The sequence below is a fragment of the Branchiostoma belcheri genome, unplaced genomic scaffold (genome assembly GCF_001625305.1).
Source record: "Branchiostoma belcheri isolate BF01 breed outbred unplaced genomic scaffold, Haploidv18h27 scaffold44, whole genome shotgun sequence".
Lineage (NCBI taxonomy): Eukaryota > Metazoa > Chordata > Leptocardii > Amphioxiformes > Branchiostomatidae > Branchiostoma > Branchiostoma belcheri.
Genome location: NW_017804065.1, coordinates 2514202 through 2534099, shown reverse-complemented (window position 1 = coordinate 2534099; position 19898 = coordinate 2514202). Strand labels below are relative to the sequence as shown.

The 19898-nt window shown below is 40.6% G+C and overlaps 1 protein-coding gene across 1 annotated transcript in view; it reads right to left on the bottom strand.

The window, feature by feature from the left end:
- Positions 1-19898, bottom strand: part of LOC109478520 (dual oxidase 2-like) — a 41748-nt gene that overhangs the window by 9976 nt on the left and 11874 nt on the right. Inside the window, exons 7-23 of the mRNA XM_019780123.1 lie at positions 19110-19273; positions 18440-18606; positions 16619-16685; positions 15586-15691; positions 15034-15145; positions 14616-14742; positions 13973-14160; positions 13079-13266; positions 12028-12137; positions 11201-11368; positions 10275-10397; positions 9106-9179; positions 8611-8739; positions 7752-7937; positions 6645-6867; positions 6054-6147; positions 4680-4855 (exon numbers count right to left, since the gene is read on the bottom strand). Of these exons, the coding sequence (XP_019635682.1) occupies positions 4680-4855; positions 6054-6147; positions 6645-6867; positions 7752-7937; positions 8611-8739; positions 9106-9179; positions 10275-10397; positions 11201-11368; positions 12028-12137; positions 13079-13266; positions 13973-14160; positions 14616-14742; positions 15034-15145; positions 15586-15691; positions 16619-16685; positions 18440-18606; positions 19110-19273 (2402 nt within the window). The remainder of the gene's footprint in view (positions 1-4679; positions 4856-6053; positions 6148-6644; positions 6868-7751; positions 7938-8610; positions 8740-9105; positions 9180-10274; positions 10398-11200; positions 11369-12027; positions 12138-13078; positions 13267-13972; positions 14161-14615; positions 14743-15033; positions 15146-15585; positions 15692-16618; positions 16686-18439; positions 18607-19109; positions 19274-19898) is intronic.

Genomic DNA, 19898 nt, shown 5'->3' with positions numbered 1-19898 from the left:
GAGAGAGAGAGAGAAAGATCAAGAGAGAAACAAAGTTTACGCAAACCAATACCCTCCGTACCCAGAGATAAAATTGGGTACACTGTGATGAATTCAAGAATACTTCTTGAACAAATTCAAGAAACCTTCTAGAAAAGTGTAGATATGTTTCTATCAAAAGGCCTCTTTGCACGACAACCTGAAAATTTCATTTTGTGGTCTAGAGACAAGCAGCCAAACTACCACCATGCAGTCACTGGACCTTGAATCCTAGCCTACATGTAGCCATCAACAAACAGTGACTTCAACACACAATCAGAATGGATTACAGTCCCTCAATGGAAGTCATACAAGCATGAAAGATTATATTCTTCAAAATTATGGCATGCTCCTGTTTTAAGCCACCACCAACATGTATAATGCTGCGAAATGTCGGCTGAAAGCACTAAATGGCTTTGTAAAAAAGAGTGTCTTTATTCAGTAACTACCGTCGAACCTGGTGAAATTACACATATACACATATGTAAAAAAATAATAAGGCCTAGGAAAAAAAATGTTGTGTTTCCTGTTTCAGTAGGTAGGTTCCGTCTGTTCCTGTCAGTATGTAGGGATTATCTATTTTTTCTTTTTACCTCCGGGGAAGGAGATATCCTTCCGCGAGGAGGTTTTACTATGGTTCGAAACATTTCTGTCAGCAGCTGTTTCTCGCGATCGGCTGGACGGATTGGTCTGTTGTTCGGTATACGTATTGCTGTTGGGCTGCAGATGATGCAGAACGTTTTTGTTTAATTGTATATGTGTTTATGGGCGTCGAAATAAAAGGTTTTTAAGTGCTCCGGACACCCCCGCCATGCTGAAAATGGAATTTACCATGTTGTTAAGGAATGGGGAGGTTTCAGTTTTGGGTCTTACCATTTAAAAGGGGTCAAACAGAGGGGTGTCTGCTTCCGATATGTATTTTGAAATATTATCGCAGTTGTATCTCGCGTTGGGGTAGACTGGACTCGGTGTATGTTCTTCTAATGGGCTGTAGATGGTGCAGGTTTTTTTGTTTTTATTGTATATGTGTTTTGGGGCGTAAAAATCAGCGCAACTTCCGGGTGGGCCAATGGGTCAGGGGTCAACGCCCTCTTGCGCAATCTTGGATGTTTTCGGCGTATAGTACGACTTCTTAACTTACAAATACCGTGGTATACTGTCTCAGACGTTCTCGACATGCATTTTTACCGTGGGTACATGGTATGGGCTGCAGATGAAAATGTTGACCAGTCCAGGAACGCTAAATCTAACACATAAAATTCAACACCATCAACTATACAGAACAAACAACATGGAAAAATATACAATAAAAAGCCCGGAGGTATAAAATCTCAGATTTTACTTGTTTTTTTTAAGACTTCAGTGATATCTATATACATTGTACATGAAGGGGTCCAACTCATTCAATTATACAGTTGAACAAAATTTAGTAAAACTTGCAGGAGGACACTTTTATTTTCAATATCAATGTTAGAAAATGAATTGCACATAGTTTTATCACTCAGGTGTTAGATAATGGAGCTAGAACAGGTTGATTAGATGTCCCTTGCAGGGGTCCATTACCCAAAAAAAGTCTAGGGTTGGCAGATTTTTCTAGGGTCGGTTGGGTTACAGCAGTGGTCGAAATACTTTTTTTCAGTGCTCTGCAATATTGCAGAAGAGTCAAAATTTTGTTCTGCAATTTGGAAATACTTTCTGCAAATACACAAGCCTCTATACTACAATCTTGCAAGTTTATAAGCATGAACTATGGATTGATATGCAAATTAGCAAAGACAAATTTTTGGAAGTCCAAAAGGAAACAAAAGATAGACAAGTCAAGACAAGGTTGATGTAAATTAGTGAAGAAGCTCCTGTTGTTTCAGAACAGGAACTTAAGTGTTGTCTGTCCTTGGGGCCAAGTCTAGAGCACCAAATCCCAAGTGCCAATTTTTCCTGCTGCAAAATTGCAGATTGTATAAATTTTTCTTCTGCAATCTTTGAAATCTATCTGCAGATTGCAGACTGCAGACAGGTATTTCGAACACTGGGTTACAGGAAACAACATTTTTTTCCTAGGCCTAAACAAGATTTACAGTAAATTCCAATTTAGCTTATTCAACTGACTACACTGAGTCTAGTTTACAACAAGCCACCACAAAGCCCACTGTTCATTACACCGTCGTGACCAGCACCTGAGGTTACAGTGACCAACTCACCCTCGCTGACTCGACGAGCCTGATTCTTCAGCTTCTCAGTCGGAAGCCCTGAACAACAGTTACTAAGTGTAAACAGTCTTTCCCCTCCGTACATACAGTCATGTACAATAAATTAAGACCTTTACCCACAGTCTGTTATAGCCATAACCGTGCCTATTGAGTTCTATACCTGAATGGGTTAGGGTTAGGGTCAAGCACAATTCAGGATAGTATCAGCATTTTAAAGGCATCCAATGCAATTTCAAACTGGAAATATTCTGAATGAGGCAATCTTTTATGATATTGACACATACTGCATCACATTAGCACATTTCAATCAGTATTTCATACTTTGGAACATTTAAAACTGCAGAAGCAAGCCTCAAGATGAGTCCTTTATTTTCTGGTGGTACCCTAAAAATCAGCCAAGGGCCCTTTCAGTAACCATTTTCCGTCAGAATTTTGGGAATACATGTATTTGCTCCATGATGGTCATGTACATTGGGACAGTGTGGTTTCAACTTAGTACTATGTAGATAAATGACTAGAATATTGGCTTGAAAAATTGGATTTCCAATTGCCCTAAAAACTGCACTGGATGCCTTTAAAGAACCTAGATTTGCCTCAGGTACGGTTCTGGATTATACATGTACAACACGCACAGACTAACACGGTTCTGGATACAACTCCCACCAGCATGCTGAATTCTCCATTAAATCCATGTTTAGGCCATGTTGATTTGATTATATGGATGACATCCTCTGGGAACCCCAAAACTGATGCGCGCGTGCGAATAAAAAAAAAGTGTTGCAAAAAAAAAAAGTTCTTTTCATTATGAAATCTACGTGGTCATGAGGGTTGAGCAAATGGCACAGAATATGGTTTGGCCAATAATCTAGTCTTCAAGTTCATTTCTTTACAATTTCGTCTTTTTTCGTTTGATTTTGGCATTCTACGACATTGGTATAGTTTTTGTTAATTTTTTTTGTAACTTATGGTATATTTTTGCTCATTTTGCAACTGTTTTGTACAATTTACAGTATGGTTGAAAACTTTTTTTTTTTTGGAAACGGCCGAAAATTCATGCGCGCGCGGATGTCATCCATATAATCAAATCAACATGGCCTTACGAAGTTGTAAGTCTTTTCAATAAAACTCACAACAAGTTTGACATACATACATGTATGCAACACCTTTTCCTTAGTCCCTGTAAAACTACATGTACGTCACAAGACACAATACAGACGACCAACAAGAATTGCATGATGATACCCATAAAAGTTAATTTTTTAAAGAACATACAGTCCTGTTGTCAAATAGACTTCATTTGGTTTAAGATCTGGACGATTTTTGAAAATCACTCTACATTTTGATTAACTCACAAGAAAAGTTAACTTTTGCAAGTCATGTAGGGATTTTTTTACCTATCTATAGTTGGAGAAATAGTTACCTCCGGGGAAGGAGATATCCTTCCGCGAGGAGGTTTTACTATGGTTCGAAACATTTCTGTCAGCAGCTGTTTCTCGCGATCGGCTGGACGGATTTGTCTGTGGTTCGGTATACGTATTGCTGTTGGGCTGCAGATGATGCAGAACGTTTTTGCTTAATTGTATATGTGTTTATGGGCGTGGAAATAAAAGGTTTTTAAGTGCTCCGGACACCCCCGCCATGCTGAAAATGGAATTTACCATGTTGTTAAGGAATGGGGAGGTTTCAGTTTTGGGTCTTACCATTTAAAAGGGGTCAAACAGAGGGGTGTCTGCTTCCGATATGTATTTTGAAATATTATCGCAGTTGTATCTCGCGTTGGGGTAGACTGGACTCGGTGTATGTTCTGCTAATGGGCTGTAGATGGTGCAGGTTTTTTTTGTTTTTATTGTATATGTGTTTTGGGGCGTAAAAATCTGAAAATGGTCGCGCGCGGCGCTGGGCTGGCTGCCAGCGCAACTTCCGGGTGGGCCAATGGGTCAGGGGTCAACGCCGCCTTGCGCAATCTTGGATGTTTTCGGCGTATATTACGACTTCTTAACTTACAAATACCGTGGTATACTGTCTCAGACGTTCTTGACATGCATTTTTACCGTGGGTACATGGTATGGGCTGCAGATGAAAATGTTGACCAGTCCTGTATTAACACAACCAGGAACGCTAAATCTAACACATAAAATTCAACACCATCAACTATACAGAACAAACAACATGGAAAAATATACAATAAAAAGCCCGGAGGTATAAAATCTCAGATTTTACTTGTTTCATATTAAATTTGGAAAGTGTGTCCAAAAGTCCAAATATCAAATTAGCTTTTTGATGAAAAAGAACTGTCATTGAGTCTCTGCAAGAATTATTCAAAGATTTACCTCTTTAAAGCCTTATGACAATTCCTGTTAATTTCCTCCTCATTCTCTTTCCACACAACATCATGCAGTGCTTGATGGTTCAACACAACACAAAAACAAAACACTGTACAACAGCGCCCCCTACCTCCCAGGTTGAGTGCTGCATTGCTGAGGGCCTGCTTGTGTTCTCCCAGGATGTTGATGAAGTCCTGCTGAGTCATCTGTTCTCGGTCGCGGACGCCGCCCTGCTCCATCATGGAGTCCACCAGCATGTCCATCTGTTCCTGCTCCACCTCCGTGTTTACCATGTCCATCATCGACCTGGTGGGTAAACAGTAAACACTTGTTTACTACTTGTTACCTTTGTCAAGAAGGTTCTGTTTTCAGTAGTGTGTGCGTTTGTCTGTCAAAATGATAACTCAAGAGGGCTTAAATGATATTTGTTATGTGTGTAGGTCTTGATGCGACCTCGAATTGAAATAATTACCGGGGTAGGCCTTGGGCCCCCTGGCGGCTTGTTATGGTACTGCAGCAGAACTTAAAGTTTTGATATCTCGTCGTCTAGATAAGCTAAGGTTGCGAATTTTTCATGATAGACAGCTCTTGTGTTCGGGAAGAAATGACGTATGCTTTGAGCCTCCCAGCAGCTTGTTCTGGAATTGTAACATTTGTTTAAAAACCTTTGCAGGAGGGTATCTAAAGAACCGATTGGTGGATCGTCATGATTTTTGCCTAATAGTATGTTTCAATCCCTGCCATGTTCCATCATTATCTGGTCACAGGGCTCTAGCAAGCACCAGTTTTCCCTTTAATTACCCAAACTTTGTGGCATGTGACGGAAACCAATCCCTCAACCTTGACAGACAGAAATCTTGAGTAAAAATATGAAAACATCCACTCTCAACCCCATGATTTGCCTCTCAAAATGTGGGAAATTGCATTTTTTAAGGCAGCTTGAAAATCCAAACAAAATTTCCCGGGGGAGTACGCCCCCAAACCCCCCTATACAATGTAGTTTGGGCCAATGGCGCTCTCCTCCCAAAATCCGATGATGAACCTGGGCTGACGAAAAAAAAAATTAAGCTGGCTACAGCCCTGGTCTCTCAGCATGTCAAACTTTAAATTTGTTCTGGTACTTGGTACTTGAAGCCATTAATTTCACTATTTCACGTTTTCTGAGCTGGTACAGTGCTAGGGAAGAAGAAGACATTAGTTTGGGCCCCCTAGCAGCTTGTTCTGGAACTGCAGCGCAGTTTGTTTTAAAATCTTCGAGGGAGCGTAACTCAAGAACCGGCTGACGGATTGTGCAAATCAGGAACTAATTTGCATAATTAATATGGAATTCCCATAAATCTGCTGTATTCCATAATAGGCCTATGGAACACTCTACATGTAGACTTACATGTAGTTAATACTAATAATACTAGTCATTTTGAACATCATGAAAAGTCTGGACATTTTCCTATTTTTATTGCAGCAGAATGTTAAGTAAAGAAATGCGGGTAGATCCTGTACTCACTTGAGCATAGTCTTGAACTCCTCCCTGCTGAGTTTGCCGTCTCCATCCACATCATACATGTCAAACATCAGCTTGGCCTTCTCATCAGGGTTACCTGGAAAAAACAACACGCAGGAGATGTTTAGGGGTGTAGGGCATGGCTCTAGCCAGCACCAGTTATTCCGTCAATTACCAAAACTTTTCAGTGCGCGACGGAAATTTTTTTAACCAATCCATCAATCTGACAATACAACAGTTATTCAGTTATTCTAGCTATTCTAGTTCATCTGTTTTCTGTATCATTCTGTATCTGTATAGCGTTACACACCAAACGACTTGTTACACCTAACCCTTGAACATCTAACTCTAGACAATGTTTAAAGCTATCTAATGATAATGCCCTAATAATTTGTACTCAGTGACAGCGAGTTCCACTCTGCGATAGTTGTAGGAAAAAATGAATTCTTGAATACATTATCCTTGGTTGCTAACTCTGGTACTTGAAGGCATGGCTGAAGGCATGGCAGGGCCGGTATTAGGTACTTAGTAGTTGGGCCTCCACCAGTTTATTAGTCACCTGGAGGTAACATTAATTGTCGAGCAGATTCCTACCTTTAGCAAAGATGATGATGACATCCAGGAACTCTCTGAAGTTGATGTATCCGCTGCCGTCCTTGTCCACCAGGTTGAACATCTGCTCCACGAACAGAGACTCCGGCTTCATGGACAGGCTCTCGGCGAACTCTGCGCGGGTCAGCTCGCAGGTCAGGACGTCCTTCGCATCTCGGGAGTCGAAGGAACTGATGTCCTCACGTGCCTTCTCCTCCTTGAAGGCCTAAAACAAGAAGAAAGAAAGAAAGAAAGAAAGAAAGTCAGAGATATGAATGGTGGAAGATTTGTACCAGAAGAAGAAGGTCTCCCATACTCTTATGCCAAGCGTAGGATGGTGCCCATCTCCATTTCGTAACCCTTTTGGGCAACACACAGTTGTGCAGGGCACTACAGCAGGGGGCTAGTCCGCTGGTAGTGCTGTGTGTTTGACTTTCCCACACTCTTTCTCATGAAGTTCCGTGAACATGTCCATTTTTGTCAGACCGTGAACGTTTGCTACCATGAACAAAGACTAGTGAATTATTTGTATCTCATCAGTATATCCAGTATGGGCTATACTGATAAACCCAGGACCTAGGCTACCAAAACATCCCTTCGGGAGCTGCAACAAAGCAGTACAGAACACTCATGCTGCCATCTGTTGTGATGAATTTGCAATAGGTGGTACCATAAAGACTGCACCAGACTGGGCTACAGTTAGGCCACACCGACCTGTTCTCAAAAAAAAAGATCACGTTCTCCGAGGCTCTGGCCTGGCTCTAGGCCTTGGTAGTCCATGGTACATGTAGTTAGCGACAATACTGAGCCGTACTGGTAACTATGAAGGATCGCACCCAGGCTACTGAAGCTCCACGACTCATTAACTCTGCTGATGCATAAATTCAACAAAAATCCAGCATATGTACCGGCTTGTCGTATACCTCGCTATGTATTGCCGCAAATTCACAATACCTGCTTTGTATTCCTGTGGTTTAGTAGCATTTTTATTTTTGGCCGGATTTTTTTTTATTCGCCCGCGCACACAAGTTTTGGGGTCTTCAGAGGATGTCATCCATAAAATCATATAGGTGTGGCCTAACTGGTAGTTTATGGGATTTCTGACAGTACCTGAGCAAAGATGATGCGGAAGAATTTCTCCAGCTGCTTCTGTCTGTCAGCCTTGGTGACGATGGCGTTCATCAGGTCTTTACTCTTCATCTCCTGGCGCCGCCGACCCACCTCCACCGTCCCCAGGAAGTCCTCCACCTGCATCAGCGCGTTGTCTCGGTCTTCTGTGTACTCGAAGTTCAGAACCTGCGTAGGATGGCAAATTGCACAAATTGTTAAAAATGGAATAAGATAATTTCGATCATCCAATGATTTCGAGCATCTTGTCCGGCACCGACCAACCACGTTTTTCTGGGCTTCTAAAAAAAGTGGTGCGCTCACAGGAACACGTCACAGCATCTTGCGTTTTCAGCGAACAGTTTGCATTAGGCCACAGCAAGTAAATTTTATGGATAACATCCTCCACAGGCTCCAGGTCTAATGCCATATAGTCATAGGGCGAAAAATATCTTGACACAAATTATTAAAAATCATCCGATTCAAACTCTGGAATAATGGCTTTACATAAAGGTCTTTAAAAAAAGAAATTTCAGATATAAAACTCATCAATCGCAAGATAGGAGGCAAGTCAAGACTATAAGTTACTACAACAATCTCTTTAAAAATAAATTTCTTGTTGCGGTAACTTACTATATCTTGACTTTAGACATAAGAAACAACATCGACTTGGTCTCCAGTGCACTTAAAGTTTACTAGAATCTTCAAGATGCAACCTATACTATGCTTTAACATCTCAAAGGTGACACTTAAATGTGTGAAAAATGGTGTCCACTATAGTGTCCACTATAGACTAAGTGTTTTCTTAAGCTCAGGTACAGATGTTCAGGTCCTGACCTGTACCTGAATAAGAGTGACTTACCAGATCGTACTCCTTGGGCACGTGGATGGCCATCTGCGTACGGTGTCGGTCAGCCTCCACGTACAGGACCAGCTGGTTGTGGTTTCGCAGGTCAATCGTTCTCAGCAGCTTCCCGCGATCGTTCAGAACCTTAAACAAAATGGGATACAAGAACGAATAAAAAACTGATGGATGGTTGAATGAGCTCTATGAATATTTGCAACACTTTGCTACATCATTCTGCAACATCAACAGTAAAATCTGACCAAGCCTATAGCAAGATTTATTTTTAAAAACCTAGACAATTATGTACAATGTATTAGTTTTGTCGATTAAGTTAGACATCCAGGTAATGAGAATGATACACAAAATGGAAACAGAAAAAAATTAGATTCATTTAGCGACTGGATAGATTTTTAAAATATGTCTAGCTGCTTACTATAAGTACCGGTTTTCTTGTCTTATACTAAGTCTGTTTGGGGAGTGCTGTTGTGATTTTTTTAGACTTTCAAATACCTTGATCTCCTTCCCTGTTCCCAGCTTGACCTGAACGCTGCGCTCACCTTCCTTCTTCCCTACGTACTCCGTAGCTGAGAAAAGGAAGAGTACATACATACATGTACAATGTCACTATTCAATCATTATACTACATGTATTTCTTAAACATTACAAGTGTATAATCTGGACAAGTGGTCAGATCTAAATAATATAATTATAATTTATATTAAAGGAACAACAATCAAAGACTGCATAGTGAATGAGTGAGTGATCACCTATTAACCAATGTGACCACTTTTTGATGTCCCTTTGATGATTTTTCCCATTGACAAAATTGAGCATCAAGAATTAACGTAGATCAGATTTTATTAGTCCTCTGAGTGGTCTTCTTGGGCTGACAGGTTTGACTGTATTCAAATTTATCCTAATTTCATTCTATGTTTTACATCATTCTTATATTGTTTCACCTTTTTGTCTATTAATGATTGTATTAATAATTTTGCAGCATGTTATTTCCAAGTTACATTAGTTTTCATTTCATGTACTTTGGTTTTGTACCAAGTTTGTAATCTGCATAAATTTGATTAATTTTTGTGTTTTCTATGATGTTGCAGGCTGGGGTTTTACCCTAAAGGCACATTGAAAAGTGCATGTGGGCGATATGTTCCCCCTAGCTATAATAAAAGGCAAAATGATACAATACAAAACAACTGTTATCTACAGACACAATGTGGGATCTTGTGGCGCAGCCGGTAGCCCTTTAGGCTCACACCCAAGAGGTCACGGGTTCAAATCCTGCCCATGTCACCGATCTTGTGTCCTTGGGAAAGACACTTTATACGATTTTCCTCACTTCACTCGGGTGAAAATAAGTACTACCTACATTTACAATGTAACTTCGGTTAGGGACGTCCTTTGGATAGGACGTTAAATGGAGTCCCGTGTTTGGGGAGAGCCACACCCCACGCACGTTAAAGAACCCACTTCACTCACAATATCAAAAAGAGTGGGGGACCTTCCCGGTGTGAGTGGTTCAAACCTTACATTCCAGTCTTACGCAGCTTGTACATGTACAGAACTGGTATGTTACGTGGTTTACCGGTTATGCGAAACAAACAAACAAACAAATTACGCCCCAACTTGTGAACTTGCAGACCACAAAGTTTTGTTGGAAAATGAGTGTGTACCAAGTATAATCGTAGCTCCATCCCTGCTGTGTTTGGCAGCCGTCGTCTTTCTACGCTTGTTTTTTTCTATCGCTTCTCTCTTCTGCCTGTCCCTCGCCATGTATACCAGCACAGCAATGCAACCTGGAAGTAAAATAGCATCACTTATTTGTCTATTTTTTTAAACATTTCATTCAATAACCTTCTGGCAAAACATCATCTGAATATGAGAAACAAAACTGAATCCAACTTGTGCTCAAAATGCATACTCAACTCTATTCTATGAAGATGGTTTGTCATTCAAGCAATGATACATGTATTTTAAACTTTCATTCAAACAAACCACTGCATTGATACATGTAGATGGAAAAACTAAAAATAGTAGAAAGGACTTGTTTCAACTGTTGGGCCCAAAATATTTTAACTTGATTCAGAGGGACTTTTTTTGCAAATCAGAACAAATGAATCTGAAAACCTATTTAATTGATTAACTTGCCGTGGCCCCAATATCATCTGTAACTTTTAAAACCCAAGAATCAAGAAATCAAATTAAAACTTTCGGTCCAACACAAGAATTCTCTCACCTGACACTGTAAGGGTTTTGGACACTGAACATGACTATTTCTTGAGAGGGGTGAAGGAGGCTATTTACATCAGGGCCCACCACCCTTCACTTAACTGTGACGGGGGCCGACATCGTCTACCAGATACCTTTGACCTAGTGTTGACGTCACACTTCAGAGAAGCCATGTGACAAGCCTCACTGGGTCAGTCTACTGAGGAAGACCAGAGTGACTGGTGAGAGAATTTTTGTGTTGGACCAAAAGTTTTTAAATTAACTTTAAACATGTAACCAACACAGATGAACTTTCATGATAGTATAAGACATCAAATTGTTGTGGCCTGATGAAGCACAAGAAAACACTGTAACTTTTGCACTAACGTACCAACGACAAACAATCCCAGGGCAAAGAAGGTGAGGATGTACGAGGCCGCGCTGCCCGTGAAGTAGTCAAACGTCTGTCTCTTGAAGTCCACCGTCTTGTTGACATAGTCAGGGGTGCACGGCTCCATGTCAAACTCACTCAGCTGTTTGGGCTGGAAGCAGGGAGACTCTGGAGCACGACAAAGATAAACGTTGAATTTCATTTCATTTATTTCGAAACCTTAAGCCTTGCTGGGCTAGCTACAAATTTACGTTTGCACAAATTGATATCTACTAATTACCTGTAGTTATTAGAGAATAACCTAATAGCCTAATTAAAAGCTAGTTATTCTCTTAAATAACTACGGGTAATTAGTAGATATCGATTTGAATGTGCAAACGTCAATTCGTAGCCTTGACCATTGTGCACATGAAAGACATACTTTTATTGCAGTAACTGTTACTTGTACCAAATTGCTGTTACAGTATTATAACTTTAAAGATAATTACATTTGGGGCAATAAAATATGATGACGTCATCCATATGGTCCATAAAATCAAATTCATAACCCTTTTGTACCCAGGTATCAATATTCAGTACAACAACATTTCTTTCCAAATTTCAATTGTGACAAAACGATGCAAAGTTTAAAATGCCAAATTAGCCAGTGAGGAAACCTTAACAAGTCTTTTTTTATTATTTATATGCTGATTTTTGCCCATCAAAGATCACGGATTGGGTAAAATATGGGTCTACCACGAGTGGCAAAATCGCTCTTCGCAGTGACCTTTAAAAAATCCACAAAATTATATAGTCAGTAAGTGTTGTATGGAACACTGACCGGTTGCGAGTGAAGGGGTTTGACTGCATGTCTGCGTCAGTGATGTTGGTGACACTCTTGATGATGTCAAACAGGGTGATGTTGTTGATCTGTTCGATCTCTCCTTTGGTGAACAGTCTAGAAAAAAACAAAAGAATCTGTTAGACTTCTGGCCAATCTGCTATATCTTTTAATATACATCATGTATTTTACATTATCATGCTTGACAGGGAATTATTATAGCATAATTTGGGAAAAGTGAAATGATTCAGAAAAATTGAACAGGACAGAGGCAACAAAACATAAATCTACCATTTGAAATAAGGCCTAAAATAAAAAATTATTTTCATCTTGCTTGTGCTTAGAATCTGTAATTTCTACTTTATACCTGGACATTCAAGCTTTTCTTTACTTATATAATTTTAAAATCATCATTTTTTGTTCCTTAACTTACATGTACATGTACATGATGTATCTTGGCCCCATCCTTTTTAAAGTTTACACGGCACTGAGACAGGGCTCGAAATTAACATTGTCCCAGTGTCAAATGACACTAAATTTTCAGCTCGGGACAATTCAAATTACGTTTCGGGACAATTTCGGGGCAATTGAAAAATTCTCATCTGAGACTGTCCACATCATTTAGGAACATGATCCATCCATCCTGCTGCGGGCTGCTGGTAGCCCATAATACTCTGACAAACATTTAAATTTGACCAATCGGGGTTTCCAAATGTTGCATGGGGAGGGGGTGTTGAAGATGGTGCTGCGCCCATGATACTATCATGCATTTCCCTACAGTCAAGGAAAATGATGGACATTTACTGTACTAACTTAGTGGACTTCAAGTTGTAGAAATTCAGTTGTTGTTTTCTTATTGTTGTCATAAACTTATTTCCTGAAAAGCAGGCTGGGACAGTCCATCCTCAGTTCGGGACAATTGGAATCTATTTTTGGGACAATTTTGGGACAATAGTAAAAAAAGTTAATTTCGAGGCCTGTGAGACCCCTTACATTACTAAAAGACTTTCACATACTCAGACACTATAACCTGCAGCAAGACAACAAGAGCAACTCACCCATTTTTGTCGTTCTCGTACCAGAAGCGGTCGCCGTCTCGGATCCGTTCAAACTGGTCCTTGATGACGGCGCCAAACAGTTCCCCCGGTCCCGCCTCGGTCGTCTCCAGCAGGCCGCAGACCCAGATGTCGCACTTGTCCGTGGTCCAGTTGTTCGCTGCTGCAAACGTCGTGATGTTAGCCAGGAGCTAGTGGGAAATGCAAGCAGTCTTGTTACGGTTGTTGACTTACAATCTAAATGTTCTGGGTTTTAAACCTTGGCAGTCCCCAATGTTGTACCCTTGGGAAAGGCACTTGTAATTAGGCCATGTTGATTTGATTATATGGATGACATCCTCTGGGAACCCCAAAACTGACGCGAGCGTGCGAATTAAAAAAAAGTTTGGCAAAAAAAAAAAGTTTCCTTCATTATGAAATCTACGTGGTCATAAAGGTTGTACAAATCAGTAAACATACAAAATATGGTATGGCAAATAATAGACTCTTCATTTTCATTTCTTCACATTTTCTTCTTTCCCTGAATTAATTTTGGCGTTGATTTCTATGATATTAGTACCGTTTTACAATACTTTTTTTTTGCAACATATGACATATATTCGCTCATTTTGTACGATTTAAAGTACTGTCGAAATCTTTCTTTTTGGAAACAGACGAAAATACAAGTGCATGCAGATGTCATCCATATAATCAAATTAACATGGCCTGATTAACAAACATACAATCTTTGGTGATGTATCAAACAGTAACCTACCTCAGGTCCCTAAATGACTAACTAAGAAAGTTATATTTATTTAATTTATATAATAAATTTATTTATATTTATCTAAGTTAACGTAAATGTATAGTTACCATATGCATTACAGTATCAATTTACAGCTGAGCCTACATGTGTACCTCAGGTCCGTGTGCAACGTTACTGGCATTGAAGAGCCAGGGGTTGACGTCAGCAAAGTCCTCCCGCCTCGGCAGGCCGTACTCCACGCGTGCCGTGTTGTAGTCCGGCAGGCCGTGGTCCCGGCCCCGCTGGATGTTGATCGCCATCAGGTCGCGCCGGGAAAACTCCAATGGACCAAACACGCGCCCTGGAGTTATTTTCAATGCAATGTGGGAAAAAGTTAGTTCCCAGTTGCTGTATATATTTCTAACAATCATGTAATATATTATGTTTTAGGGGCAAACCTATATATAAAGGTGTTTATTATAGAAAGTTTTAATGACGAAAAAGTATACATACAGCAAATTGGTAACTTCAACTATGGCTACAAGCTATAACATTGGAATACAAAAATGAATTTTTCAGGAAAACTGACTTATGATAATGAGCCTGTAAGATGGTCCAGGGCTGGAAATACCACCTGCATAATTTCTATATTGTGGATTATTTGTTACTTGTGTATTGACTGGTATGATCAGCATTTTGAATGAAGTGCAAAACTGAAAAGATTACACACAAATATTATATAATTATAATAACTTAATGGCAATGGTTTCTGAACAGATATTAGTACATGTAAGAGCCCCGCTGGCCAAACCTGACCTCTCAGATCTTCAGTGATGATGTTGTCCTCGCGCTCGGTGACTTGAGACGACAGACCCAGTAGAAACTCCTCCACCCCGTCAAATGGCTCCACGCCTTCAGCCTTAAAACCTTCCTCATGTGGGTCCTACAGAAATATTCGTTGACAATCAACTTGTAACTGTACAGTCTTATCAGTTATCACAAAAAGTTCAGAAACTTGATTTCGTTCAGTTATATTTTTGTCAATCTATACAATTGGAAAGTTCTTTGCAATGGTACCAAAATTTGATTTGGTCGGTTGAGGCTTAGAGCACAACTTATTAAATAGATGAGTGAGTCAGCAAACAAAAGTGCCAAAAATTTCCTAAGCAAGGTTGTGACAATTATTTGGTTGTGTAAGAGAAAACCCTTAGATCCAACCATCCAGACTACTTACCACAGAGTTCCAGTAGGAGTTACATGTGCGCACGCCGTGGAAGTAGTATCCGTTGGTGTGCGGGCTGGTGAACATGGAGGTCTTACGCCAGTCACATGTCCCGTCTCCCTTCCTGAGTTCAACATTCACAGGGCATTTTTTGCTTACTAATTATGGCATCAACATTTCAAAAACATATTCATCAACGTAAATCAAAATAAATCATCTAAGGAAAGTCCCCCTTGACATTGACATGTTAATTTCAAACTCATCTGGGCATCAAGCAAATTCTACTACCTATAGTAGCTGGTAGAAGAGGATTGATTGATTGAGCACAGTATTGGAAGGAGCCCAGTTTTAAGTTCTTCTTCCATCACCTTTTACCTCCCCTACCTAAGTCGTACTACGGTAAGTGCTGTTCCTAAGGCACAAGATCGTTGCAATGGCAGGATTCAAACCCATGACCTCTGGGTTCTGATCCAAACACCCTGCCGTTACACAGAGAGGATCAAGAGTTAACAGTCACCAATGAAAAAAACTAAGGAGGGAGTAAAATTTTTTAGCAAAACTCACACTCTGCTGCGCCTGTACACCCCCGGGGGCACAATGGTATGGCCCCACCTCATGGCGGCAGACTGGAACACGTGTGTGACGCCAGGATGGATGGCCGAGCTGTAACCTGAGACAAACCAACCTTGTCAGGCTTCGAAATTAACTTTTCATCCTATTGTCCCAGCACTGTCCCAAAAATAAATTTTAATTGTCCCAAAGTGAGGATGAACTGTCCCAACCTGTTTTGTATGACTTCAACTTAAAGTCAACTTTATTTGGTTATGTTCACTCCCAGGCGCACTATAATTGCAGAGTAGACAGGAAATTCGGGGGAACTTTTCCATATCCAAAAGCTGGGACGTGTGCCTTATGAACAAAAGAAGGGCTGATATTCTGATGTTGATTACTTTTCTATTGTCCCAAAAATGTCCTAAAGTGTCTTTTTAGTTGTCCTAGCCCAAAATTTTAGTGGTCAGTGGCCACCTTTAATTTCAAACCCTGGTTGTGTTGTTACAACTATCCTACACATCAGTTTCTTCATATTTTCTGTAATGGAGTGACAAGACAAGTTACTGTACTGATCTCCATTTTAAAAGTTCACTCAGAATCCCATGCATTTTACACAAAAGTCATGTGGTTTTAACTTGTTGATTTCTTGTGCAAAAGTCATTTGAATTGCATCTAAATCACAGTTGAAAGCTGTAAAATGCTAAAAGCCAATTGTAACAATTTTACAGTTAAAACTTGCGGAAAAGCAGCTGCTGTGCAAACCAAATGCACTAATTAGCTACATTATTACCACACATACATTTTAATTGTCCAACATCTACAAGGGTTTTCGTGTCACAAAAAGTGAACACAACTCAAATGAGAGGCACAGCTTTTGCATAGCTTTTGCACTCATTTCCAGTCGAGAAATTTTGAGCTTTTAATCATGCTTTCCACAACTTTTCATCGCAATTTGCACGCTCGTCAATTTTATCCCAGATCTGTATTGTAAGTGAATGCTTAGCACTACATGTAAGTGAAGAAAACTGTTGGGCCAAAGTTTTACCTTTGTATTCGGCAGGCCTGCGAGCTTCCCCCAAGAAATCTGGAAGCCAGTCATACAGGACAATTTTCTGTGGACGAGAGAAGAAGAAGGAATGAAATTCTGTATCAACCTCTACCGGTATTCTTGAGAGATTTCTATTGTAGCACCCCCCCCCGTGTACACTATACGACATCCAGTAGATTTCTAGCGGGGACCAATCAGAGGGCTGCTGACAGGTCACCGACTAGCGACTATTAGCACCTTGTTTCATGTAAATGCCATGAACTCAACCAGAGCGCGTAATTGTTTCTTGTTTACTTCAGTACTAAGTACTAGTACTTCCACAATTAGTTTGTAAAATCATACGTTAGTAAAATCTACTTAGATGAACGAATCGAAACGGGACTGTAGACATGAAGTTTTACAGATTCAAATGGGGCTGCACTAGCGCTAATGGAGCGACCACTACGGGAGGAACAGATCTTAGCGAAGCCGAGATTTGTGAAGCAAACCCAACCCATCGAAGACGGGCCGCCAAACATAAAAACGGAGGAAAATGACAGACAACAAGCCAACAGAAGACAACATCACCAGACCAACAAACCTGGAGAACACCACAGCAACTTTAAGCGCTAACGTTGTAAGAACTGTTTAATCTCAAACTATGTTTGCGTCAGCGGAAAGGCTGCGGAAGCAACCTTACCACTACATGCAAAACTGCGACGAAAAAGTAACATGGGTTCGTCCCAAATCTGGACGCAAGTGAGCTACAAAAGTAATAGAACCTATGCATCTTGCTTGTTGCTGTCAACTTACCGATAGATGTACGCACTATGACTTGCCATACCCTGCCAAACACGACTACATTACTGTTACTCTTCATTTTGTGCTGTATAATGTTTATGCGTTACATTATCTATCATTGCCATTTCTGTGAATTCCTTAAAACATCTACTGTTAGTTTGTGTAACATCACGCAGTGCTACAATCTGCGTAAAAAGTGGGCTTCATTGCGTGTTATCTGCCAAGTTGTGATGGTACTGAAAAAAAACTGTTTTTTTGTGCCGTTGTTCTACAAACAGCCAGCAGAATTATGAAGATACCCGTTCGAACGTTCTCAATACACATACTGCAAACTAAAGAAATGGCAGTCCCACGAAAATTCTCTTTGTAATGTATATTGCGCTTTATACAGACGAACAATGGGTGTGAAGTACATGTTTTCCCAGTCGTGTGCCACCGGCTCGGTGGTACTTTACAAGTGAAAGAACCGCGTCCGTGGACCTTGATAAATTATTCAAATTATTCAGCAGCCCTCTGATTGGTCTCCGCTAGAAACTTACTGGATGTCATTCAGTGACGAGCACCCCCCCCCCCCATGCACAGTTTATATAATACAGAAGGAGGACTTTGTTTTGGAGATCTGTTCATTTTTTTAGAGTGACAGATGTATGTCACCTGGCAATGAGGGACATAATTGGTTCTCGGATTTGCCTTTATTTTTCATTTTTCTTGGATTTGCAAAACATCAATTCAAAAATGCTCATATTTTTGAGTTGATTGGGGAACAGTTGAGGAAAGCTTTTTTCTTCCTAGTTGTTACAGTTTTTCCATCTATCAATGCAGTGGTTTGATTGAAAGTTCAAAATTCATTGTTTGAATATCAATCCAGCTTTTGTGTTCACTTCATGGCTCCTATCGTAGCATTTGGGGCTGTAATAGGATGCCTAGACCTGTTTTTATTTTTTTTTGCCCTGTCGCTTCATTTTTTTCTGAAACAATCTGAGAACCAACAAATTAAATTGGTGCGGCCTAACTTTAGTAGATATTATTTGTACCAACCTGATGTGTGGCGATGACCCACTTGCGCGCCTCGTTGAAAACTCTCTCGTCCGACCAATCAGGTTGGTTGTCAGCAATCTGCTCGGCGAGGTAATTATGCCAGCGGTACCAGAGCACGCCGAACGTCAGCAGGAAGGCGTTCTCGTTCCCGCGAGGATTCCCAAGCTCTGCGGGAACGAGCAAGGAAATTTAGATTTAACACCGGAATATTGGAAAACCTGTCTTAAAGGCATCTAGTGCAATTTCAGAGCAGCAAAACTGGAAATATTCTGAATAAAGCAATCTTAAAGTTAGTGGTATTGACACAAAAGTCATTACTGCTTTACATTAGCACATTTCAATCAGTATTTCATACTAAGGTATTTAAAACTGCAGAAACAAGCCCCAAGATGAGTTCTTTATTCTATGGGTGGTACCCTAAAAATCACTCTGCCTTTAATGACATTGACAATACTCATGTCAGTGTGGCTGCAAATGAAAGACAATGCACAAAACAAACAAAATAGAATCTATTTGTTATCAAAGAAAATCACTAAACTTTCTCCCTGTTCACTAACCCCCTAACTTGAATAGAGAATAGGTAGCCAAACATCTAAATGTTAAAATACTAAGTGAGATTTTTGGTAGATGAGATACTAAATGAGATTAAAACAAAGACCAGGTTACTCACTGAAGAACCTGCGGCTTGACTTGAGGTAGTGGTCCCTGGGTGGAGGTGGGTTAGCCATGGGGAGGCCGATGGTGTTGTAGGCTGGGTATAGGTCATTCACACACCCGGGGATACCCTGGTCTGTACAGGACGCCAGCCTTCCCCGTTTGTCACTACTCAGCAACCTGGTCAAGAAAATGTAACAAAAAATTATCATAAAAGTTCATCTGTGTTGGTACATGTAGTTACATGATTGTTTAAAGTTAAAATTTTTGGTCCAACACAAAAAATTCTCTCAACTTTCAACCAGTCACTCTGGACTATTTCCTAAGAGGGGTGAAGGAGGCTATTTAAAATCAGGGCCCACCACCCTTCACTTAACCGCGACGGGGGCCGACATCGTCTACCAGATACCTTTGACCCAGTGTTGACGTCACACTTCAAAGAAGCCACGTGACAAGCCTCACTGGGTCAGTCTACTGAGGAAGACCAGAGTGACTGGTCGAAAGCTCTAGGTGAGAGAACTTTTTGTGTTGGACCAAAAGTATTAACTTAAAACATACCGCTAGACCTCAAATCTTACATTGGTCGCCTACAGGTGGACCAGAACCCGGGACTGACCTCCTGCACACCGTCTTCCTGCGGGAACACAACCGGGTCGCTCGGAAGCTCTCCGAAGTCAACCCGGACTGGGACGACGATCGGGTGTTCTTCGAGGCCAGGAAGATCATCGGACGCCGAGTTGCAGAAGATCGTGTACAGCGAATACCTTCCTCTCGTCCTGGGACCTGACGCCATGACCGAGTATGG